At 50.3% G+C, this 26,241-nt stretch overlaps 1 protein-coding gene across 1 annotated transcript in view; it reads right to left on the bottom strand.

The window, feature by feature from the left end:
• The window catches only part of ARMC3 (armadillo repeat containing 3), a 204,011-nt gene that overhangs the window by 28,171 nt on the left and 149,599 nt on the right, over window positions 1–26,241 (bottom strand). Inside the window, exons 16-20 of the mRNA XM_074984870.1 lie at window positions 22,054–22,303; window positions 20,007–20,143; window positions 16,604–16,772; window positions 6,902–7,002; window positions 5,161–5,250 (exon numbers count right to left, since the gene is read on the bottom strand). Of these exons, the coding sequence (XP_074840971.1) occupies window positions 5,161–5,250; window positions 6,902–7,002; window positions 16,604–16,772; window positions 20,007–20,143; window positions 22,054–22,303 (747 nt within the window). The remainder of the gene's footprint in view (window positions 1–5,160; window positions 5,251–6,901; window positions 7,003–16,603; window positions 16,773–20,006; window positions 20,144–22,053; window positions 22,304–26,241) is intronic.

Below are 26,241 nucleotides of genomic sequence, written 5' to 3'. Positions count from 1 at the left end.
CCCAGCCCCTGGGTGAAATGCCGAAATGGCTGCCAAGTGCACTTTCAGGGAGGATAGTGAGCCCTGTCTGGCTTAGGGCCAGCAAGTAGTCTAGGATACATGGTATTGGGGCCTCTCCCGGGGACAACCCCTTTTGAGTGGCCCATATGGTAAACCTTTTCCATTTGGCTACATATGTTACCCTCGTAGAGAGATTCCTGCTGTTCAACAATACTTCCCTGACAGGTTCGGAGCAGGCCAGCTTGACCAGTCTCAGCCATGGAGCCTCCATGCTGTGAGATGCAGCGCCTGGAGATTGGGGTGCTGCAGTCTCCCCTCATCCTGTGTCAGCAGATCTGGGAGCAGCGGAAGCACCTCCGGGGTGCAAGTGGACATCTCCAAGAGGGTCAAGTACCAGTGTTGCTGAGCCCAGGCTGGGGCCACTAGGATAACTGATGTTCGGTCTGACCGAATTTTCAAGTGTTCGGTGGATGAGTGGTATCAGTGGGAAGGTGTACAGCAATGGACTCGACCAATGAATGCTGAAGGCATCTTCCCAAGAGCCCAGAGTTCGGTTCTGGTAAGGGCAGAATGTCCTGCACTTCACGTTGAAATGAGTGGTGAAGAGGTCTACCTGGGGACGTCCCCACCTCTGGAAAATTGAACTCAGTACTTCGATGTGTAGTGACCACTGATGGTCCATGAAGGACCTGCTGAAACAATCTGCTAGGGAGTTGTGAGCCCCAGGCAGGTAGAACGCCCTCAGGAGAATCTGGTGCTGGATGCAAAAATTCCAGAGTGCGAGGGCCTCAAGACAGAGGGGGGATGAGCGTGCACCCCCTTGTTTGTTTATATAGTACATTGCCGTAGCATTGTCTGTGCTGACTGCGACACACTGCATGCCAGCCGAACCGCTTTGAGCTCCCGTATGTTTATGTGGAGCTGAGCATTGGTCTTGCTCCACAGAGCCTGAGGCTGCCAGTCCCCCAAGTGTGCCCCCAGCCCAGGTCCAAGGCATCTGTGACATGGGAGAGGGAAGATTGCAGGGGATTGAAGGGCACTCCCATGCAGACCAACCCGGCCTCTAGACCCCAGTGTAATGCTGTTAACACTCTTGGGGGGACTGTAACTAATTTGTCTATATTGTCCCTGACAGGTCTGTATACTGAGGCGAGCCACAGCTGGAAGGGGCGCATTCGTAATCTGGAATGCTGGACTAAAATGTGCATGCCGCCATGTGGCCCAACAGTCTGAGGCATCCCCTGGCTGTTGTGGTTGGGAATCTGATCAGGCCTTGGATGTGGAATGCCATGGCTTGGACCCTGCTCTGGGGCAGAAAGGCCCTGGCTTGCTCTGCATCTAGTCGGGTGCCCACAACCCCCATGACCTGAGTTGGGGCTAGCACAGACTTTGCTTCGTTCACCAGGAAACGCTTCTTGTATCAGCTGGACATGTCTCGTCACCTGTCTCTGTGACCGATCTTGGATCAGCCAGTCGTCTAGGTAGGAGACAGGTGCACTCCCTGTCTGCGTAAGAAGGCTGCCACTACTGACATACATTTGGTAAAGACTCTTGGGGCTGAGGAGAGGCTGAACGGAAGGACTGTGAACTGGTAATCGTGCTTCCCTAGCACAAACTGGAGGAACCTCCTGTGAGGCGGATAGATTGCTATATGGCAATACACATCCTGTAAGTCGAGAGTGGCAAACCAGTCCCCTCGTTCCAGCATTGGGATAATTATGCCCAGGGATATCACACGAAACTTTGTCTTTTTCACAAATTTGTTCAGGTTTTGCAGGTCCAAGAATGGCCGTAGCCCCCCTTTCGCTTTCGGGATTAGGAAATAATGGGAATAAAATCCCTGTCCCCGGAATTCCTGGGGAACTTCCTCTATAGCCCCCTTTTGTAGGAGGGCCTCTACCTCCTGCCTGAGAACCGTCTTATGAGAGGGGTCCCTGAAAACGGACAGGGAAGAGGGGTGGGAAGGGGGTTAGGAAGAAAATTGGATAGCATATCCCTTTTCCACTGTGTGTAGGACCCACTGGTCTGATGTAAAGCTGCACCATGCATGGTAGAATGGGGATAGGCGGGATGAAAATAAATACTGAACTGGAACTGTAGGGGTGGCTGGTGTGTCACTCCCAACCGCCCCATCAAAACTGGTGTTTAGGTCCTGGTGGGGGTTTCTGGTGGCTCTGGTCCTGTGTCTGGTGGCCCTGACATCTCCTATTATGGTGGCTCCTTCTCTTATTCCCATCCCATTGTTGTTGTGGGAACTGTCTAAACTGGGGCCTCGGGGTAAAGTGTCTTCTCTGGGTCGCCAAGGTATAGAGACCCAATAAGCATAGGAGGGTCCATGAATCCTTCACACTATGAAGCCTCTTGTCAGTTTTTTCCGAAAATAGGGAGGGGCCCTCAAAGGGGAGATCCTGAATGGACTGCTGCACCTCCTGTGACAGCCCCGAAACCTGAAGCCATGGCCCCCTTCTCATGGCTATACCCGAGGCCATGACCTTGGTGGCCGCATCGGCTGCATCTAGGGCAGCCTGTAGTGATGCTTTAGATATGAGTCTCTGCTCCTCCACCAGGGCTTTAAATTCCGACTTGGTCTTTGGCGGGAGCAGCTTAGCGAAGCGGTCCATGCAGCTGGCCATATTGTACACATACCTGCTAACCACGGCTTGTTGGTTAGTAATTCTCAACTGGAGGCCACCTGTAGAATAAACTTTCCTACCATAGAGGTCTAATGGTTTGGCCTCTTTGTTTTTAGGGGAGGGCACTTAACCCCCTGCCTCTCCCTATTGTTCACAGCATCCACAACAAGGGAGTCAGGGGGAGGATGAGTGAACAGATGTTCATTCCCCTGGGCTGGGACAAAATACCGCTGCTCATTTTTCCTAGCTGTGGGCAAGGCTGAGGCCGGGGTCTACCACATTGTCTTTGCTGTGCTGGCAATTGTCTTTATAATGGGCAGTGCCACTCTGGATGGTCCAGACGTTGACAGGATGTTTGTAACAGGGTCTATTTCATCCCTGACCTCTTCCACCTGCACCCCCAGACTCTGGGCCACCCTCCTCAACAACTGCTGGTACGCTCCTCCATCCTCCAGTAACACGGATGCAGCGGATCCAGCCACTACCTCATCTGGGGAGGACGAGGGCATCACACCCTCCAAGCCCACCGGTGTAGGGAGTTCTGGCACTTCCATTTGAGTCCCCGGCACTGTGGTTTGTGTGGGGTGAAGGGCCCCCTAGTGGTCTCTGATATGGTGCCATGAAGACGGGGCCATTCTGCACCTGGGATGGCACTGGTTCTGTTGGTGCCAGCACCCACTGCACCACCGTCCCCAGTGCCCACACTTGGGTCATCATTGACTGCACCGGTGCTGGTGTCAGCACCATTGTCTGTGCTGACAATTCTGCTTGCTCTCTCAGCAGGGCTCCCAAAGTCGCGGTTGGTGCCAATCTTGGCACCTGAGGAGTGCCAGGCACCCTGGACGGCAGTCCCGCATCCCACCCCGTGCCTCATGAATCACCCACAGAGTCCAGAAGGGCCATTGTGGGGGCCTTTGCTACTCCCCCTCTGAGGGGCGTTGGGAGCGGTGTGGATGCCCACTGCATCGAGATGACCTCGTACTCCCGCTCCGAGCTGAGCTGGAGTAAAATGAGTCCGACTCTGATGCAGACTCTGACGCTGATGACCATGGCGGTGCCAAGGGTCCCATAACATCCACCGGTTCTTGCACACTCTGCACCGTCTGTGTGGCACCGAGGGAGGTGACCGCTTGCGAGGGTCTCACCGGCGTCAGGAACTGTGCTGGGGTCCCTAGAGCCTGATCAGGCACCTGGAACTGGGGCAATGAAGGCTCCTGGTGCGGCATCTGCAGAGACATCGTAATTTGCAGGAGGCCTTGCACAGTGCTAAAGGCCTCCGGCATCGAGGGCAGTCTGGGAGAGCGCAGGCTCCTGCCTTGCGCTGGAGTCAACACCTGCACTTCATGACCTCAGTCACAGTGCGATCTGGCGGACTCCCCCAAAGTTTGCCTTTGCCTCTTTCTCTCTTGGGATCGACCCTGGTCCCGTCTTCTCTTCTTGTGAAGTACCAGAGACTGGCTCTTATAGCGCCAAGAAGTGCTAGGAGCCGAGTCCTGCTCTCAGTGCCGGGAACTTTCCGACGGCACCAACGGTGCCAGAGCGCTCTGCACCAACGATGCGGCGCTCTGAGCTCCTGCCTGGGAAATGTCCAGGTGCAAGGCTGATTAAGCCTTGCAAATAGAGCAGCACTCCTGGAGGTGTGCCTCACCGAGGCAACTCAGACATGCCCTATGTGGGTTACTTTTGAGCATTCGTTTGCCACATTTTGAACAGTTTTTAAACCCAGGGAGCCAGGCATCACCTGGTGCTGAGGCACTGAGAGGGGTTAAAGACCCACCTCAGCTCACTAGGTGCAAAAAAGAGCTATTTACCTATGAAGGATAACTATCTACAAAAGGCCACCAGCGAACTCTCAACAATGAGCAAGCTCCAGCAACCAACAGTGCGGCGAGAAGGAACTGAGTGGGGAGCGGGGCAGGCGGTGCATATATGGGTGGCCATATGGGCGTGACTCCAGGGGGTGCCACACTGACCCTAGGGCTACTGGCTAGGGCAAAAAGCTTCTGGCAGCTGGGCATGCACCCGGCGCACACCCAAATTGGAATGCACATGAGTAATCACTCGAAGAAGAGGTACTTTTTCACACAGTACACCATCAACCTGTGGAACTCCTTGCCAGAGGATATTGTGGAGGCCAAGACTGCAACAGGGTTCAAAAAGAAGTAGATAGGCTCATGAAGCATAGGTCCATCAATGACTATTACCCAGGATGTACAGGAATGGTACTGGGAGGCTCTGTTTGCCACACGCTGGGAGCGGGCAACAGGGGGTGGATCACTTGATGATTACCTGTTCTGTTCATTCCCTCTGGGACAGCTGGCACTGGCCACTGTTAGAAGACAGGATACTAGGCTAGATGGACATATGGTCAGTCCCAGTATGGCCATTCTTATGTGCTTACGTGATGGCTGAAGACCTGAGACCCGACCAGGCACTATCATGTCTGAAGGGATAGAGGAGCAGTTACCCTGAGATTGTGACTATTTTCACAGAGTTGAACAATTATTAACAAAACCTAAGGTCATACCTTGCTCTTTCTTTACTACTTTTTCTAAAAGAAGAAGAGGATGTGGTACATCCACATAGATCTTGAGATTTGTCCTCTGCACTGAGGGAACTGAAAAGATACAAAATACCTTTATACTGTATATTTTATGAGAAATAAATCATTAATTAGTGACCATGATTAGTTACTAAAAAGTGAAAAATCCAGTGACCCACATAAAAACTGGACGGTTCACTGCTTCAGGATGCCATATGGGCAAGAGGTTGTGACGAAAAGGGCAAAGAAAGAACACCTGATAGAATTAGGGACCATTGAGCACTGATGTTTAGTTGTAATACATCAGGGGTGGACAACTTTTTAAATTGGGGACCATATGGCAATTTTTTACATGTTCTGGGGGCTGAACACAAAATAGCCGCAACCTCCCCATCGTCAGGATTAACTCCTCTTAGCCCCAAATCCACCCCCCCCACACCTAGGATTAACCTGCCTTAGACAATGAGCTCTGCATGCTGCTGCTGCTCCTCCACAGCTGTCGCCTCCCCCACTTCTCAGCACAGCTGCACAGCTCCAGCAGTGGCAGACTTGGCCACCCCTCCCCCCCAGTTCTCCTGCAGGCTTAGTGCTTACCCCACCTGCAGCATGGGCGGCTGAAATAATGGAACTAAACATAATCGGTTTAAAGGCCAGATGCCTCCTGCCGCCCTGCCAGCCATTAAACATTTAGTTCCATTATTTCAGCATGGCAGGGCAGGAAGCTGCAAGAGGAGTCAGCGGCAGCAGTGCCCGGAGCTGCAACTGACTCCTTAAAGAGTCATGTACAGTTCCATCACAGGTTGCCGAGCCCAGCCCCAGCCTGACTACACCCTGCACCCCACTCTCACTTTCTCCAGCTTGGGTAAAATGGTACTACGGCTGTGGGAAAAGACTTCATGGGTCAGATAAAAAGGCTTTGTGGGCTGGATTCTGGCCCATGGGCTATGTGTTGGCCACCCCTGTAATAGGTGATCTCACAGATCTTTATGATACGTACAACATAAAAATGGAAACATGATAATATAGATGAAGTATAGATGTGATGACTGCAGAGAGGAAGGTCTGGGGTTTACAGAATATTGACAGAGCCTTGTCTAATCTTGAAGGCTATTTAGATTAATTGATTTCCAGAATACCATTTTCCTGATTCAAATGTAACAGGGTTTGTAAGGTAGTTTTGACTTCACTAGAAAAGGGGTGGACATCAGTTTTTGACATTACTATACCACAGATGTAGAAGGCCAATTAAGAGTAGGATGCTTGGATGTTTCTTGCTTTCAAGAATCTACTTTAAACATCATGAATTTGGCTGGAGAAAAAGCTAAACAAATTCATAGGCCTCTCTGCAATTCTAAGATAAGTACTCAGCTTTCAGAACCTGGCAATTGGGGTGATGGTACACTCTCCTAAATCTCTGGGAGCGCTGCTCCTCCACTGAAAGTTGGAGCTAAACTGCAAAGATTTTGTGGCTCGCTTTTCTAAGTGTAACCAATTCACCTGAATAATTCTGTGCTGTTTCAAGAAAAAAACTATCAAAATTATTAGTTTATGAAATGCAAAACCTTTGGCTCTTGAAAAAGACAGCAAAATGTTAATGTTAACATAGAAAGATCTGACTCACAAAATAAGATCAATGTTGTGTACAGTTGGGGTATGAGAATGCACAGGAGAAAAGAGCAAGTTATTTTAATGAAATTTGACTTTTTTCAAAGTAAATCTGACTCACCCTTCTGGTAATTTAGCATTAACTAAAATTATAGCACGATGATCATTAAGCTCTTGTGTACTCAGTTCCTCTAAAGACAAAAGTTTCATTCCACACTTTACCTGCAGAAAAATTAGAATAAAAGAAATTTTATTCTATTAAAAGAGAATAAAAAGCCTATTTTCAAAAAATAAAGTTAAAAAGAGTAATTTAAGATCTGAATCTTTAACAGAATCTAGTGAGAACTTAAAATTACAAACATATTTAAAAATAAAATATATAGAAACCTGTTTCTTCTTCACTTACCTGTCACTGAAACACTGCTTTACAAATTTCATTTGCAATTGTTGTTTTTACTAGTGTATAATCCAAAGCTAGTTCAACATAAAAAGAGGTTCATGCAATTCAGGATTGGATTTTTAAAAGCGCCCAGGTGATATCGGAGCACAAATCCCATTGACTTTCAATAGGATTTGTACTCATAACTTGGGTATTTTTGGCAAACCCACTCACAGTTAAATCAGCAACCGATAATAAAGTGTGGAGTGGTTCTTTTAGAAAACCCATTTTAAGGGAAAGAGGGTTGTGGCAGAGACCAAGCGGTGTTAAAAAGAAACACATCCCATTTGTCCCTCTAACCCATTTGTCACTCTAAGGCTACATCTACACGTGAAGCCTACGTCGAAATAGCTTATTTTGATGTAGCAACATCGAAATAGGCTATTTCGATGAATAACGTCTACACGTCCTCCAGGGCTGGCAACGTTGATGTTCAACTTCGACGTTGCGCAGCACCACATCGAAATAGGCACTGTGAGGGAACGTCTACACGCCAAAGTAGCACACATCGAAATAGGGATGCCAGGCACAGCTGCAGACAGGGTCACAGGGCGGACTAGCGCTTCCGGGGCAACAGCTAGCCGCTCCCTTAAAGGGCCCCTCCCAGACACACTCAGCCTGCACAGCACACGGTCTGAGGAGCCATAGGCACACAGACCCCGGGCGCCGCAGGCATGGACCCCCAGCAGCAGCAGCAGCAGCAGCAGCAGCAGCAGCCAGAGGTCCACCCAGCCCTCCCGGCAGGAGCAGGGCTTGCCCTGATCCATGCCATGCGGGAGGCAGCTGAGCACCTCCTTGCTACACTGGGAGCTCAACCCCCAACCCTGCAGCACCCCGCCCCGACCCCCGCCTCACATGCCGGTGGCTGTGGAGCTACCCCACCAGCACCGACTGGTGGGAGCGGCTGGTGCTTGGGGAGTGGGACGACGACCGCTGGCTCAGGAACTTCAGGATGAGCCGGCAGACATTTATGGAGCTGTGCCAGTGGCTCACCCCCGCACTCAGGCACCAGGACACCGCCATGCGGCGTGCCCTCCCTGTGGAGAAACGGGTCGGCATCGCTGTCTGGAAGCTGGCCACTCCAGACAGCTACCGATCCGTGGGGCAGCAGTTTGGTGTCGGCAAGGCCACCGTCAGGGCTGTCCTCATGGAGGTAAGAGAACCCTCGGGGGGAGGGCAGGGCAGGGGAGGGGGGCCCGGGCAGAGGAGGGGAGGGGAGGGGAGGGCAGGGCAGGGCAGGGCCACGCACACCCTGCTCACCCCTCATTGGGGCTGTCCCATAAGTGCTTTCCCTGCAGGTCGTCCACGCCATCAATGCCATGCTCCTGCACAGGCTCGTGAGGCTGGGGAACCCAGATGCCACCATCGCGGCCTTTGCCACGCTGGGCTTCCCCAGTTTCTTTGGGGCTCTGGATGGGACTCACATCCCCATCCGCGCCCCGCATCACAGTGGAGGACGCTACATCAATCGCAAGGGCTACCATTCTGTGGTCCTCCAGGCCTTGGTGGACAGCCGGGGTCGTTTCCAGGACATTTATGTGGGCTGGCCTGGCAGCACCCACGACGCCCGGGTTTTCCGGAACTCGGGCCTGTGCCGCCGGCTGGAGGCGGGGACCTACATCCCCCAGCGGGAGATCCCTCTGGGGGACACCACCATGCCCTTCTGCGTCATCGCAGATGCGGCATACCCCCTCCGGCCCTGACTCATGCACCTGTACACGGGCCATCTCTCCGCTAGCCAGGAGCGCTTCAACCAGCGCCTGAACCACGCGCGCCAGGTGGTGGAGCGCTGATCTGGCCGCCTGAAGGGACGCTGGAGATGTCTCCTTACCCGCCTGGATGCGGGCCCCAACAACATCCCCCTGATTGTGGGTGCCTGCTGTGCCCTGCACAATTTGGTGGAGAGCAAGGGGGAGGTCTTTTTCCAGGGCTGGGCTGTGGAGGCCGGCAGGGCCGACGTGCAGCCACCCGCTGCCCCCAGTTGGCAGGTGGACCCCGAAGGGACCCGGGTCCGGGAGGCCCTGCGGGCCCACTTCGATGATGAGGCCGCGGGGTGAACTCTGCCAGGCCCCCCACTGCCCACCGCTTCCTCCACCACACTCCCTGCCCCAACGCCCACACCATGGAGCACCCAACCACACCCCCCTCCCACTTTTCCTGGACAAATGACAGCACGCACTTGTGGCTGAACTTAAACTGCTTTTTCTTTTAGAACTTTTTTTTTTTAACTATAAATAAAACAAGAACAAACTATATACAACGTGTGGAACCAAAGTAATATGTACAAATAAAACAATAGTAATAAAAAAGTTTGTTCAGTAATAAAAAGAAAACCAGGGATGATAAAGGGGAGAACTATTTACATGGGGGGGACGGGACAAACGGGGGGCACAAATTAATAAGTCCCAACTATATACAAGGTGGGGGGCACGTCCCGGGCCCCTCGCCCCTAAAGTCCGGCACTGGTCGTGGGTGGTCAGGAGCCCCGCCGTGGCCGCAGCCCTGTCCGGGGCTGGCTGGGGGCGGGGCAGACTGGAAGATATGCCCGGCGAGTCTCAGCTGGCTCCAGGGGTCGCTCGGTGCTCTGGCCCTCGGCGGTGGGTGGCGGGGCGACGGCGGACGGGACGTCGACGTGCGGAGCAGCTGGTGGTGCGGCGGGTGGAGCATGCAGGGCGGACGCTGCGGCGGCCGGCGTGGCACGGGGGGCCAGGTAGTCCACCAGGCGGTTGAAAGTCTCCATGTAGGCCCCCCATGCCTCTTAGTGCCAGGCCAGTGCCCGCTCCTGCAGGTGCAGGTGCTGCTCCGCGACCTCCAGCTGCCGACGGTGGATGGCCAGCAGCTGGGGGTCCGTCGCCGTCGGCTGGTGGTGGTGCGGGGTCCGCCATCTAGCCCGCCGTGGGGCCGGTTGGTCCTCGGCCGAGGGGCTTGCCTGGAGCGATGGCCCCAGAGGGGTCTCCGGGACCACTGATGCCTCGCCGGCGCTCTCTTCTGGTCCTTCCGATGGTGCAGCTGCGGGACACAGGAGAGGAGGTGGGGAAGAAGAATGGAGACAGGCGTTAGTGTGGGCCCCGAGCCGTGGCCTTTGTCCCCCCAGCCCTGTGCTGCAGGTTCCCCATCCCCGTCCCCGGGAGATGCTGCTGTGATGGATGGGGTTCAGGGGTCCCCCTGCACTGCACCCTGTCCCCTGGTGGGAGCGACTCTCACTTCACTCCGCAGGGTCTGACAGGAAAGGCTTCTTAGGCCACAGATGCCCAGTTTCTCCCAGGAGTGACAGCACCAGCTGTCAGAAGAGACAGTCCTTCCAACCCGTCCTGGGGAGAAGACCCCAAGGGGTGCCCCTCTGGGATGCAGCTTTCCCCCTCCTCAGGCTGGCTGCCTTCCAGCTTTCCCTTCCCCTAGCCTCTACCTGTGGCCCCCGCCCTCCCCCCCCAGTTCAAAGCCAGCTCGGCTCCTCCCTCCTCTTTGTTCAGGGCAGAGGTGTCACATGCCAGCTGTAGCCCCACGATCATCCTTTGCCCCTGGGAGCTATTCGGCTCTTGTTGCTCATATCTAGCCTGAGTCTCCCTTTTGCACTCCCCCCACTCCATCACATGCTGCTGCTGCTGCTGTTGCTGCTGCTGCTGCTGCGGGGTGTCCCACCCCCTCCTCCCGGGGGCCACTCGAGGTTCCGCTCCCCCCTGCCCCAGGGATGGGGCATGGCACTGTCGTGCGGAGTGGGGTGGGGGCAAGGGCTGATGCACTGCTGTGAGGGCCATGGCCCTGCTGTCCTTGGGGCCATGGCCATGTGAGCATGTGGGGGGCCCTGGACACATATCTATTACCCCTGCCCCTCAAGCCCACGGGTGTACACCAGAGGGGGGTACATACCTGTCGGTCCACTCCCACAGTCCGGAGATCCCCGGGGGGCGGAGGCCCGGCTGCTGCTCCAGGATAGCAGGAGGAGGATCTGCAGCCCGGATTCTGCGGAGGAGGAGCCCCCCCAGCTCCTCCTCCTCCTCCTCCTGCCGCAATGGCCTGGGGGTGGGCTCCGGCGGGGGGCCCCCGGGGTGCGGGGCTTACCTCCGGGGCGGACTCCAGCTGAAGGGCCTGCTGGGGCTCGTTGGCCGAAGTATCAAGGGTGGCCGGAGGGGAGGAGTTGTGCCGGGGGCCCAGGATATCCCTGAGCTCCCTGTAAAAGGGGCAAGTGATGGGGGCGGCCCCAGATCAGCTGGCCGCATCCCAGGCCCGGGAGTAACCCTGCCGCAGCTCCTTCACCTTACTCCTGATGTGATCAGGAGTGCGGGCAGGGTGACCCCGGGCAGCCAGGCCGTCGGCCAGCCGAGTGAACGCATCCGCGTTCCGCCTCTTGCTCCCCATTACCTGGAGCACCTCCTCCTCACTCCAGAGCCCCAGCAGGTCCCACAGCTCGGCCTCCGTCCAGGAGGGGCCCCGCTGCCACTTGCCAGCCTGGCTGCCCTTCTGGATGGGCTGGCTGCCCTGGCTCCCCTTGGGGGGGGTCCCCTGGGGGCGCTGGGGAGGCTGCCGGGCGGCCATTGAGGGTCCTGTGGCTGCTGAGGGACGTGCAGGCTGGCCGTGTGTCTGGGCTGCTGCCTGCATGCGCTCTCAGCTTCCTGCACAGGAAGGAAGGGGGAGGGGACCTTTAAGGGGCTGCTCCATGCGGCCACCATTGAGCTGAGGGGCTGCAGAGAGCGTCTCTCAACCCCTCAGCTGATGGCCGCCATGGAGGACCCTGCAATTTCGACGTTGTGGGACGCGCATCTACTACACGGTCCCTACTTCAATGTTGAACGTCGAAGTAGGGCGCTATTCCTATCCCCTCATGGGGTTAGCGACTTCGACGTCTCACCGCCTAACGTCGAAGTTAACTTCGAAATAGCGCACGACGCGTGTAGCCGTGACGGGCGCTATTTCGAAGTTAGTGCCGCTACTTCGAAGTAGCATGCACATGTAGACACGGCTTAACAGAGTTTAAAATAGAGCTTGATAAATTTTTGGAGGTTAGGTCCATAAATGACTATTAGCCAAGGGTAAAGTATGGTGCCCCTAGCCTTTAGTCAAAGGCTGGAGACAGATGGCAAGAGACAAATTGCTTGATCATTGTCTTTGGTTCATCTCCTCTGGGGCACCTGGCACTGGCCACTGTCGGCAGACAGGATACTGGGCTGGATGGACCTCTGGTCTGACCCAGTATGGCCGTTCTTATGTTCTTATGTCCCATTTGTGAGAAAAACTTAATTAGTTAGATGGCAGATTAATTTATTATACTAGCAGCTGAAAACCCTTGTTTGGGTATGGCAGTTGGGTCAAGTAACACGCTATCTGTGACTTTTCCCACATAACCACTGTACTGTTCTATTGTGCAAATTAACTATTGAGTAAGGGTAATGACTAGTTCAGTTGCCTTTGATATCTCAGTGATTAAGGGACAGCATAGATACATTCCTTACTGTTGCTGAATGTCTCATGGGTATACTTAGCAAAGTAAAATGCCTGTGAACTTAAAAACTGTACAATAGCAGTCTGTGAATCACAGAGATGACTGAACCTGGTGATATTCTGAACAAAAAAAAGCTGTTTACTATGCGTGTAGCTGTTTCATTGTTTCACACTGACTCAGCAGACACTCTAGGCTCCAGAGTGACAGTCAGAAGGACAATCCAGGCATCTCATTACACAGGCTATAGCTATGCTACAAGATAAAAGGCCCCACAGTATGCTAATATATTTATGGCTGACCTGGAGCAATGATTCCTCAGCTGTTGTCCCCTATTACACCTCCTCTACTTATGATACATTGATGACATCTTTATGATTTGGACCCATGGTAAAGAGCCTCTAGAAGAATTCCACAGAGACTTTAACAATTTGCACCCCATCATCAACTTATGCCTCGACTACTCCACACGAGAGATACATTTCCTGGACACTACAGTAAAAACCAAGGATGGCCTGATCGGTACCACACTCTATTGATCGCTATACTTACCTACACGCTTCCAGCTTCCATCCTGCACACAGAACTAGATCCACTGTTTACAGTCAAGTCCTTAGGTACAATCGCATTTGCTCTGATCCTACTGACAGAGACCGAAAACTATAAGATCTTTACCAAATATCCATAAACCTAAATTACCCACCAGGAGAAATAAAAAACAAATTGACAGGACCAGAAGAATACCCAGAGACCAACTACTCCAAGATAGGCCCAAAACAGCCAAGAACAGAACACCACTGATCACTACCTACAGACCCCAACTCAAACCACTGCAATGCATTATTGAAGACCTACAGCCTAGCCTTAATCAGGATGCCACACTCCAGAAGGCCCTAGGGGTCAGGCCTGTTCTCTCCTACAAACAACCTCACAACCTTATGAGAATTCTCACCTACAACCACAGTTTGTACTGCAGGAACACCACTCCTGGAACTTTTCCTTGCAACAAAGCCCATTGCCAACTTTGTCCACATATCTATTCTGGGGACACCATCATTGGACCTAACCAGGTTATCCACAGAATGACAGACACATTCTCATATTCCTCAACTAACTTCATATATGCCATCATGTGCCAACAATGTCCTGATGCTTTGTATATTGGACAGTTCAAACTCTCTTAGACAAAGAATTAATGGGCATAAAACAGACATGAGAACATTCCTGATTCACAAACTGGTCAGTCACCACTTTAATGGAGTGGGCCATTCTGTTAATGACCTGAAAGTTTGCGTCTTACTGAAGGGAAATTTTCACAACACTTTGGAAACAGAGGCTGCTGAACTCTCTTTTATATTCAAATTCGACGCATTAATACATGGTTTGAACGAGGATGGGAATGTTTTATGCCATTATAGGGGCTCTTTTGCATACTTGGCTTAATCTAATTCTTGACTCCCCCGCTTCTCTCCCTCTACTCTCTGATTTATTCACCTTGATAATATTTTTCTGATTTGTCATCCTTGATTATTATTTTTGGTTCTCTGTGCCTTAAATATTGAGTCTGTCCTGGTATGGTTATGATCTGAAGAAGTGGGTCTGTCCCATGAAAGCTCATCACCTAATAAATTATTTTGTTAGTCTTAAAATGCTGCTGGACTACTTTTTTGTTCTATTAAATTCAATTTGGTAACACTGGATTTTATAAATTCGAATTTGAGTATTCTCACCTCCCCATAAAGTTAGTGCTGCCACATGAAATCGCCAAAAATCAACTATTGCAGTAGCGCATTGTGGGAACTTATTCCACAGTTTCCTCAGCCCCATAGCATTTTGGGTTTTTTTGCTGGTGCAGTATGGGAAAAAAGTGCCTGCAAGTGGTTGTGGGTATGTGATATCATCTTCCCACACTGCATAGATTTATTCCCCTCCCGTGGAAAGCAAATGGCAATCTTTTCAGAAGGAAAGAAGGAAAAGTAGGGAATCCCAGGAGAAAGAAAACCAAATAGGCTGGCTTCAGAAGGTGACTGAACCATATAAGCTGGTCACTCAGCTGCTATTCCCCCATTGAAAGAACACCTTCTATTTGAACTAATGGGCAGTATTCCCTTTCGGTATGACTTTTGCCTATTCAGCCAACTACCATGCCAGGGAACTGTCATACCTACATGCCACAATAAGTATGTGCTCTGGGATCACCCAGGTGACTGTGCCATATCAACTGCTCCCTCAGCTACTTTTCCACCCTTGCCACCACACCTGGACAGTATTGTGAAGTAGCTAAAAAGGAGACACTTGTTAATGAGACTGTCAAATTAGGCCCACTAGCAAAACATTTATATAAGAGAGAAAATAATACTTAGAAAGAGGACTATATAAAGAATGTATCTTCTGTAAAAGATGTCCCTGGAAGAACCTCTGCTAAGGTAGTTTTGGAACAAAGCAGAATAATACAGTTATACATATAATGCCCTCTGTCATTGACAGACATGATGGATGGCTGAGGTGTGCTATCCTCGCTGGTCAGAAAGAAAATGAATTCCAATTCCTGATACTATTCAACTTCAAATTCATGGGCTTCCTATTACCTACTTCCTGCGCACCTGGAGAGCATTGGAGCTGAAAGTGGCCAGAATGGACAACTGTGGGGCATTGCGAGATGCATGTGGGACTCCTCTGGAGTGGAGGCCAATAAAACCAGTTTAAACCGAAACTGTTTCCATACTACCATTAATCCGAATGCTTACATTTGAACTTTCCGTTAATCCAACTCAGGTTATTGGAGTAAGAATATCATCTGTAACGCCCCCAATATGGAACTAATGGTATTTGCTGTGTGAACAGTCACAATTTAAAATCAAGCTAATTGCCTTAGAATTGAATTTATGCTGTAGTGTAGACATAGCCAAAGACTATAGTCAAAAAGAGCAGGAGAGGAACCAGGTAGTTCAGGAAGGATCTAAAAAAAGAAACAGTGGTTGCAAAGCACATACAGTGAATGGGAGGAGTCCAGCAATGAAGACAGCATGGGAAGAGAAGCCAATTCATCTGCCAGAGAAGGTGATCAAAAAAGTTGCAAAGTGTGCCAAGCTGACACAGATAGAACATGAGAAGGTAGCAGGGTGATTTAAGGGACCAGATCCTGGTCCCTGCTGTGACCCCTTTGCATTTGGGTGGCATAAAGAGGCCATAAACCCATACTTAGTCTGAAGAGCTGTGTCTACACGTGCACGCTACTTCGAAGTAGCGTCACTAACTTCGAAATAGCGCCCGTCGCGGCTACACACGTCGGGCGCTATTTCGAAGTTAACTTCGACGTTAGGCGGCGAGACGTCGAAGTCGCTAACCTCATGAGGGGATCGGAATAGTGCCCTACTTCGACGTTCAACGTCGAAGTAGGGACCGTGTAGATGATCCGCGTCCCGCAACGTCGAAATTGCTGGGTCCTCCATGGCGGCCATCAGCTGGGGGGTTGAGAGATGCTCTCTCTCCAGCCCCTGCGGGGCTCTATGGTCACCGTGGGCAGCAGCCCTTAGCCCAGGGCTTCTGGCTGCTGCTGCAGCAGCTGGGGATCCATGCTGCAGGCACAGGGTCTGCAACCAGTTGTCAGCTCTGTGTATCTTGTGTTGTTTAGTGCAACTGTGTCTGGGAGGGGCCCTTTAAGGGAGCGGCTTGCTGTTGAGTCCGCCCTGTGACCCTGTCTGCAGCTGTGCCTGGCACCCTTATTTCGATGTGTGCTACTTTGGCGTGTAGACGTACCCTCGCAGCGCCTATTTCGATGTGGTGCCGCACAACGTCAAAGTTGAACATCGACGTTGCCAGCCCTGGAGGACGTGTAGACGTTATTCATCGAAACAGCCTATTTCGATGTTGGCTTCACGTGTAGACGTAGCCAAGGAGTGTGAGTCGGTCCCTGCATAGACCTTTAAATAATACTTAAAGTCATTTACCTGACCATAATCAAAGAACCCATCATTAATTATGTTACTGGATGATAAGTACCCCATCTGGCTGTATTTTTGGGAAAGGTTGTTATCAAGTAGTTTGTCCAGAGCTCGTTCGCTGAAGTTATTTTTTCGCCCTGTAGACAAGTTAATTTCTTCCAGAATATCTAAAGCACTGTTGAAGAAAATACAAACAATTGTTCAATTAATCTGACTAATCCATCATTAAGTACTAGTTAATTAATTATTGCACAGTTTGGAGACAGTACTCTGCATTGGTATTCAAGAGATGCATTTATTTTGAATCCTAGTCCAGCCATGAAGCATTCTTTCTCTGGAGGAAGAAAACATCCTTCATATTACTCAAAAGCAAAAGCCATTTTTCTAGCCAGTTAAGTAGGACATTAAAATTAAGAGGAGTTCTAGTTTGTTCTCAGTCAGAAAGACGTTGATTGTGCCAGATATCTTGAAGATAAGGGCAGCATAAAAGTGGAGAGAACAAAAGGACAGTCCAAATTCATATGAGTTAACAATGTATTATGTATTTTATAGTAAAAATAACCAAAAATACAATTCCATAGAAGAGTTAGGGTTTTTCCAAAGGCCTCGTACACTAACACAGTTTCCTCAACTCAGATGCTGATGGACAGAGGCTGTAGAATCCTTGTAGCAGAAGAAAAGAATACTTATCATGCACAGCATTCATTTTTGTGATGTTTCAACACGAATACATTTATTTAGGACCTGGAGCCAAAATTCAGCCTTTGAGCAATGTGTGCAAATCCATTCTCTACAGATGAACTGTGACTACTGAATTGAGCAGGAAAATGTTTACCGTGCCAAGGCAGAAGTCTTGTACTGAGTCTAACCAACTGCGCAATGAAGGATTTTTGAAATTTTACACTACGTAAAAGAAGAATTTCTGTTTCTACCACAGTGTTTATTATCTTTTGATCAGCAGATTTGACCCGAGCGACATACTGCCTGTCTAACCATGCTGTTTTTGTGCAGAGTCTGGTACAAGTCATCTTTCATTTTTGGTTAAGTTTGCCACAAAGATCATGGAAAGACAGCTCTCTGAGCAAGTTGTACCTCCCTTGTCTGGCACTCTCAAGACCTGAGCAGTCCCAGATGACGGATTTTTCTCGATGAGGGGTGGTCAATGCCCTGGGAGCTCCCCTCCTGTCCACCAGCCCCAGCCACTTTCCAGAATTCTTGCTGGCTCCCCATCCCTGCAGTTCCCTGGCTGCTCCCACCCCCCAGTGGCTCTCTGGCCTGCAGCTTCTCAGCCCTACAGCTTCGTAGCTGGTTACCTAACCACCCCACCTCCCATTCCCTGGCTGCTTCCAGCCCCGTGGCTCCCCAGCCCCTGGCTTCCTGGCTCTGCAGCTCTCCAGCTGGCTCCCAACCACGGTTCCCTGGCCAGCTTCCTGACGGCTCCCTGGGCTTCTCAGCCCCACTGCTCCCTGATCAGTTCCCCAGCCAGTGGGGCCCTGCTGCTCACTGCTGGCTCTCCAGCCACTGGTGCCCACAGACTTCTCATCCCTCCACCTTCAAGGGCTCACCATGGGCTCCAGCAGGGGCTCTGACCCCAGCTCTACTGCTCTGCCCTGTGCTGCAGCTGGGCCAGTGGGGGATCCCGCTCTGGCCCACGCCAGGCTGCTGGCCACTGCTATGGCCCCAGCCCCTATCCCACTGATGCAAGTCCTGTCCAAGCCCTGGGACACTGGTCCTGCAACATCTGTGGTCATGCTGGATGACAGATGTTGCTAGATGAGAGAATTCTGGATTTAAGAGGTTGAACTTGTACCATGACTTTCGCCATTCTTTTCATAGGCTGTCAATATTGTGTTTGACACACCTCTGCAGGAGTCACCAGAGCTGCTCTTCATTCACACCTGTCAGAGAGGTTCACGGTATTAACTGTTGGTAATCGTTCTGCCCAAATGACTCTCTGATAGGGAATTCTTGCCCCACTTCCCTCTTTAATGTTATGAAATTAAAGGAAGTGTGGGGTACAGTACTGTATACTCAAGATGCTCAGTTTGATGTGCTGAATCCAAAGCTTTTATGGCTGGTATTCTCATTGACTTCAACGGGCTTTGGATAAGGCCTTATACACATATTTAATCTGATCCAGTCAGTGGTATCAACTTCCTTACCACTATTTGGCTGAGAATGTGCAAGGATGAGGGCAAACTGGCTGATGCTCAATCCAAGTCAGGCAGAAGTCATGGTAGTAGTATGGGGCAAGCAGTCGGAAAATACAACAAAGACAACATCTTCCCTTCATTCATTGTCAGAATTTGCAGTCTGGGATTACTGCAGCATCCCCAGATGCCATTGGAAAAATATATATCTGAAGTGATCAGAACATTTTTTTCATCTATATCCAGTCAGGAGATTGCAGCCATCAGAAGACAATCTTACGGCTGTCCTCTGTACCCTGTCACCTTGAGATTAAATTTACCTTGGTGCATTCAGTGGGGAGTTACACCTTAAATCAACTTGGAGACTGCAGCTCACCAGGCTGTTGAATCTCATTGTTTAGATGAAGTTTTTTGTCAGGAGCACATTACAGTAATGTTCCATGGAAGCTGCAGTGGTTGCTTGTTGGTTTCTGGGTGAAGTTTTAGGGTTTGGATTTTATCCTTTGGTGTGTAGTTGGTTTAGGGAGACTGTTACATTTATTTTGGTGGCATTTGCTTGATCATATTTTATGTAAGACAAAGACACTCAGAGCCTTGGATAGGCACTTTTCTGTATACATCTTAATACATAAAAATTCTTTTGAACTCAATGGGGTTGCACTTCCTCATATCATGCCTGAATTTGGACCATAGTGTTAATCTTAATCGTACGTGTCCTTTGCATGGTGGCCCCTAAGTTTATCTTCAAAATTAAAGTTTTATTCAGAATAACATGCAGTCATGTAGCACCTGAAAGACTAACAAATTTATTAAGTAATGAGCTTTTGTGGATAAGACCCACTTCCTCAGATTTTAAAATGCACAGTTTTAAAATCCGAGGAAGCGGGTCTTATCCACAAAAGCCCATTACCTCATACATTTGTTAGTATTTAACGTGCCACAGGACTGCTTGTTATTTGTGGATCTACAGACTAATACCACTACACCTCTGAGAATTTTATTAAATTCAATCAATAGTGACAATTCTGAGAATAATTCCATAGCTTCAGGTACACAGGTCCCACTTCAAGCTATCTTCTTCCATTACAGTTGATGTGTAGAATCTATAACTTCCCTTCTGAGAGAAATGTTAAGACATAATTTATTTAGAAGAAATGTACAATTAATTTTGGTATAAAATCAAAAATATACAAACAGCTGCTTTGTTAGCATCTTCACCCAAAGCACCCGCTCTACCCGCTGGCACTACTTCTACTCACCCTAGCCTGCAAAGTTCAACTGCTGTTAGTTCGTCGCTCGCACAAACCATAACAGCCCAACAGGCATTTCTTCTGACTTCATCGTTCTTAGAATGTAGCAGTTTAACGAGTGGTTCAAGTCCACCTGCATTTCTTAACTAAAAAAAGATACAAAAATCTTGGTCATGTAAAGTTATGTTCACCCCAGTGAGGAAGGTTTGTGCAAGCCCCTCTGAAACATACAGATCCTGAAGAGCTGCTATGTAGGTAGATGAAGGGACTGGGAGAATATCTACATACAAGTTTCCTGCACATATTTCACACTCCAGTTAGGCTATCAAAAGAAGTATAAGGATGGGCTGGGAAAACACACATCCCCTTCTATCTCTGGTCTCTTGAACAATTATCAGTTGATATTCTAAAAACTGTACAGAATGGACATACCAAGTATGCTATGGAGAGTTGTACATTTTCAGAGTTTTGACACTTCCTGGCAACTGGGGCCAGATAAACAAAGGGACTTCAGGGGCTGCAGGTCAGGGCACTGGGCTAAGGGAGGGCCTCACAGGCTGGATGCAGCCTGCTGATTCATTTCATTTGGCCCATGGCAAGTCTGTGCACTAGGAGCTGGACACTGGTCCCCAGCCTCAGCATCCTCTTACCCCACATTGGCTCACCAGCAAGCACCTGCAGCACCGAGGCAAGAGAGGTTCAGGGAAGCTCTGCACACTGCCGCTACCCCAAGCAGGTGCTCTTGCAGTTCGCATTGGCTGAGAACCACAGTTAATGGGAGCTGTAGGGCTAGTGCCTGTGGGACCTGCATGCACGGGCAGTGGATACCGCACAGAGCAGCCTGACCCCTCCACCTAGGGCCCAGACGTGCTAGCCACCTCGGGGGAGCAGAGCAGCACAGAGCCAGGGCAGGCAGGGTTCCTGGCTTATCCTCGCTGTGTTGCCAACTAGAAGCCAATTGAAGTAAGCACGTCTCAGCTGGAGGTGCTTACTTGGAGGTGCTTACTTCAGGTGCACCCTGCACCCACACCTGCATTCCAACTTCCACCCAGCCCTGACCCTGCTCCCACACCCAAACTCCCAACCAGACCCCGCATGCTGAACCTCCTAACACATCCCAAGCCCCATCCCATCCCTGGCCCTACCCCGGAGCCCACCCCCCACCTGAAGTTGTACCTCCTTCGTCATCCCAATTCCATGCTCCAACCCTAAGCCTATTTCTACACTCCAAACCCACAGGTGCCACACAAAATCTAATAGCTTCTGGCCCTTTTGGCAATTAATTTACATCAGAATGTATGTGAATTTGTGTTGTCTTGTATGTACATATAATCTCACTGACACTCTCTCTCCTGGGGTGCTTGAGTACGGCTTTCAAATACTCCTGGGAACATCAGTCATTCAATTTTCAAGGGGAAATAAGTTCTAAATATGTACATACAGATAAATAAATGACCATCCTCCATGTTTTCTGACCTGACCAGATGTCTTTACCCTTCAGAATGTTTCCAGTTTATGGGGTATATGCACGAAGAGTCAAAATAAGGCCACTGACATAGAGGTGGCACAGGTTCACAGGTTCAATATCTGGGTCCCACTGACCAAAGGATTAATGATCATCTCTTGAATTATGTTTACAAGAGTCATGTCCATCTCTCCTAACAGAGGGTCAATCACTGTGCACAAGGGCACAACAGAACAGCAGGAGAAACATCTGAGCTTCCTAAAGGTCCTGTTAGGGGGATAAATGATTTTTAATGTTTTCTGAATGCTGGGGGTCAAGTTTCATAGGGATGAAAGCTCACTGAAATCACTGGAGCTTCACTAAAGGTGAACTTGGCCCATTAGGCTCACAAACATCTACACCAATGAAATTAAGGATAGAGGGTCCTCTATATTTCAGTGTTTCCAAGTGCTGAATGAGATACCAAATTAACTTTATATAAAATAAAGGATGTTTTTCAGAGACTTGTGTTGGCCTCAGAGTCAGTAAGACACAAACATCAGTTTTATTTTAAATATCCACAAAGCAGTTAAAAGGTAACATAAGACTTACCTCAGTTCTTGCATCAGTGTCACAAACAAGTGCAGCCACAGCAAGTGCTGCTTTACTTTGTACCAGGCTGTTGGTAGACTGCAGTGGTTCTACAATTGCATTCATAATACCATGACTCTGGATGCTGAGACGCAATGGCTCCTGGGTGGCCATGTTTGTTAGTGCTGTAAACGCATTAGCAACGGTACCATCTCTCTTAGCACTCAGGACATTTATTAATGGCTCAATTCCTTCAGCTTCAGCAACAGCACTAGTTCAATCAGAACAGGAGGAAATCTCCATTACTTTAAAGTCAAATGTATGTTTTTAATCTTAAGATATTTACAAACGAAATCAGTATTTTACCTCAAAAAGAACATGAATATTTGAAAACTCAAGTGATTGTTTGTATAACTCTGAATTACAGCATATAAATACACCTAACCTGAAAAATACTCTGTTACAAATAGTAAAATTCGTTCATTGGGCGGAGTTGAGAGAGGCAGAGTGTGAACAGATGACAAAGAACCAGACACCCCTGTGTTCTAACCACAACTCAGACATGGATTTCTTCTGAGGCCTTGAGCAAGTGACTTATGGCCTGATTTTTAACGCTTCTGACCACCTGCAACTCCATTTCCAGTCAAGGAGATCTACAGATGCTTAGCACCTCTGAAAAAATAAGTTCTTAACCCTATAGCTCTGTAAAATAGGGATTATAGTACATAAAGCAACAACTATTTATTTTTTCTGGTATAATTCCCTGGATGACATTAAGCAAACACAGCAGCCCTGTTGGAGGTAGGTGTGGGACGCGCTCATATCATATTGAGCTTCAGAAATCTCCAGCAGGTGAAGGGACCCTGGGGAGACCACTGCAGCTGAGCCATAGTTTGAAATGTAGTAGCCCAAATCTACATTGTGGGCCACCTCAATTCTCAACTGCCCCAAGGACGGGGTAACTGAGAAGGGATGAAAGAAGGCTGCTTTGCTGGCTTTATGCCACCCAGGGAATCTCTGACACTGAGATATCATAGGATGTAGCAAACAGAAAAAATTATAACCACTGAACTATGGAACAGTTCAACTTATCTGAACCATGTGCAGATTGAGAGCACCTGATTTTTAAAGATTCTGAACACCTGCAACTCCATTTCCAGTCAAGGAGATCCACAGATGCCTGAACTTCAGAAAAGCAGACATTGACTCCCACAGGAAACTGATGGGCATGATCCTCTGGGATGCTAACATAAAGGGGAAAGGAGTCCAGGAGAGCTGGCTATATTTTGAAGAAGCATTACTGAAGGCACAGGAACACATCATCCTGATGTTCAATAAGAAAAGCAAATATAGTAGGCGACCAGCTTGTCTTAACAGTGAAATCTTTGGTGAGCTTTAACACAAAAAGGGTGCTTACAAAAGGTGGAAACTTGGTTAAATGACTAGAGAAGAGTATAAATAGATTGCTCTTGCATGAAGGAGCGTAATCTGGAAGGCCAAAGCACAACTGGAATTGCAGCTAACGAGGGATGTGAAAGGTGACAAGAAAGGTTTCTAAAGGAATATTGGCAATAAGAAGGTGGTCATGGAAGGTGTGGGACTCCTACTGAATGGGAGAGGCAATCTAGTGAAACATGATGTGGAAAAAACTGAAGTACTCAATGCTTTCTTGCCTTTGTCTTCACAGAGGTGAACTGCCAGGCTACTGCACTGGGCACCACAGCATGGGGAGAAGGGGGTGAGTAATCCACATCAGAGAAAGAACAGGTTAAGAACTTTGTAGAAAATCTGGACATGCACACTTCATGGGGCCAGATCTATTACATCCAAGGCTATGTCTAGACTAGAGGGATTTGTCGAAAAAACCGTGGCGCATCCAGATTCCTAAGGGCATTCTGTTCAATGCAATGCTTTTGTCGACAGCCGTATCCCACTTGCCATGAGGAAGAATGCCTCTGTTGAGAGAGATCTGTTGACAAAACATGGGTCTGAATGTTTCAGGGGGCCCTCTGTCAACAGAAATGGCCTCCAGGGCAGCATGCACGTGCCTGCGGGACACCTTGTCCACAGCAAGCAGCATGCTATGGTTCCTGCCTCTGGACATTCTTAAAGCCAGAGGGAGCCCAGGAAACCCTGTGGCAGGAAGCTGAGAGCATGCAACCAGCAGACCAACACACTGCTGTGCAAATGCTCTCACAACCACTCCTTTCCAGCCAGTGTTCTCTGATGGCAGCCCACAGCCCCCAGGGCCCTAGAGGGACCACCTTGAGGGGTTCCAGGAGCCAAGCTGGGGCAGGAAGAGGTGGGCCCCCTCCTGGACCAGGGCTGAGGTTCAGGCCCTGTTGGACCTGTGAGCTGTGTCTACACGTGCACGCTACTTCGAAGTAGCGGCACCAACTTCGAAATAGCGCCCGTCGCGTCTACACACGTCGGGTGCTATTTCGAAGTTAACTTCGACGTTAGGCGGCGAGACGTCGAAGTCGCTAACCTCATGAGGAGATAGGAATAGCGCCCTACTTCGACGTTCAACGTCGAAGTAGGGACCGTGTAGACGATCCGCGTCCCGCAACGTCGAAATTGCCGGGTCCTCCATGGTGGCCATCAGCTGAGGGGTTGAGAGATGCTCTCTCTCCAGCCCCTGCGGGGCTCTATGGTCACCGTGGGCAGCAGCCCTTAGCCCAGGGTTTCTGGCTGCTGCTGCAGCAGCTGGGGATCCATGCTGCATGCACAGGGTCTGCAACCAGTTGTCGGCTCTGTGGATCTTGTGTTGTTTAGTGCAACTGTGTCTGGGAGGGGCCCTTTAAGGGAGCGGCTTGCTGTTGAGTCCGCCCTGTGACCTTGTCTGCAGCTGTGCCTGGCACCCTTATTTCGATGTGTGCTACTTTGGCGTGTAGACGTACCCTCGCAGCGCCTATTTCGATGTGGTGCCGCGCAACGTCAAAGTTGAACATCGACGTTGCCAGCCCTGGAGGATGTGTAGACGTTATTCATCGAAACAGCCTATTTCGATGTTGCTACATCGAAATAAGCTATTTCGATGTTGGCTTCACGTGTAGACGTTGCCGTGGTGAGAGGAGGAGACCCTCCAAGACCTGAAGACCAAGTGCTGCAACACCCCCATGTATGTGAGAATGGCCAATACCCTAGCCAAACATGGCCACATGCCCCCACCCCCCCAAGCATGGAGCAGGTCCGGACAAAAGTTAAGAAGCTGCACCAGGGCTATATCCAGGCCCAGGATGCTGCCTGATGCTCCAGGGCAGGCCCTCAGGAGCCCAGGAGGCTGTTGCTTGAGAAGGGCCCGGGGGTGTTGCTCAGTGGTTATGGTGGGGGGCAGCGGCTCAGGGGCTGCACTGCATGAATGACTCACCATCTCCCCTCGTTTTCTTCCTTACAGCTGGACCTACACCACCTGAGGGCTGAGCCATTCCCTCCTCGCTGCCAGGCCGTGGACACAGCCAGAAGGGCTGTTAGTGCATCCATGAGGACTTCCAGTGGGACCACAATGCCTCATCATGGAGTGGTGGCTGTGGGCTGACGTGGCATGGTGGTCTTGGGCCTGGGACCAACTCATGTCCTGCTTTGACACCATCACTGATGCCTGGTGGTACATGACAGTCCAGCCACTTGCAGATGCCACCCCCCCCCACCCCTGCCCACACTGCCCTGCCCCCGCCGACCCTCCTGCCGGGTGTCCTCAACCTGTTCCAGTGGGAGATAGCCAGGGCTGCCCCCCCAACCCGAGGCCTCCCCTGCTCACCAGGCCCCTCTGCCCCCAGACTGCCCCTGCTCCCCCTGCCTAGCCAGACTCCATTAATGCCCCTGCTCCCGCTTCCCACCCTAACAACGCCAAAGAACCTCCCCACTCACAGCTCCCCCTGATCCCAGCCTCATCCCATCCCTGACAGGGGCTCCAAACCCACAGTGGGAGGGGATCCCAAGGATGCCACTGCTCAAGGTCCTGCTCCCCCTGGGGTCACGGCCTCCTACCTTCTCCATGAGGCCCCCCACCCCCGTCTCAAGCCCCCATTGTCTAAGTCCCCCATCCCAAGTCCCCCAGTGTAAACAGTTGCTTTCACAGCACTGTTTGTAAATAGCTTTTTATTACATTTCAGTGTGTTTTTCCTTGTTTCGTTAAAATAGTTATTTGTTCACCACACGTTCTCTTTATTGAACAGGGGTGGAGAGTGAGGGGGTGAAAGGAGGGGT

The sequence above is a fragment of the Carettochelys insculpta genome, chromosome 2 (assembly GCF_033958435.1).
Source record: "Carettochelys insculpta isolate YL-2023 chromosome 2, ASM3395843v1, whole genome shotgun sequence".
Lineage (NCBI taxonomy): Eukaryota > Metazoa > Chordata > Testudines > Carettochelyidae > Carettochelys > Carettochelys insculpta.
Note: the sequence above shows the minus strand (reverse complement) of the source record. Positions and strands in the feature narration are given on the sequence as shown.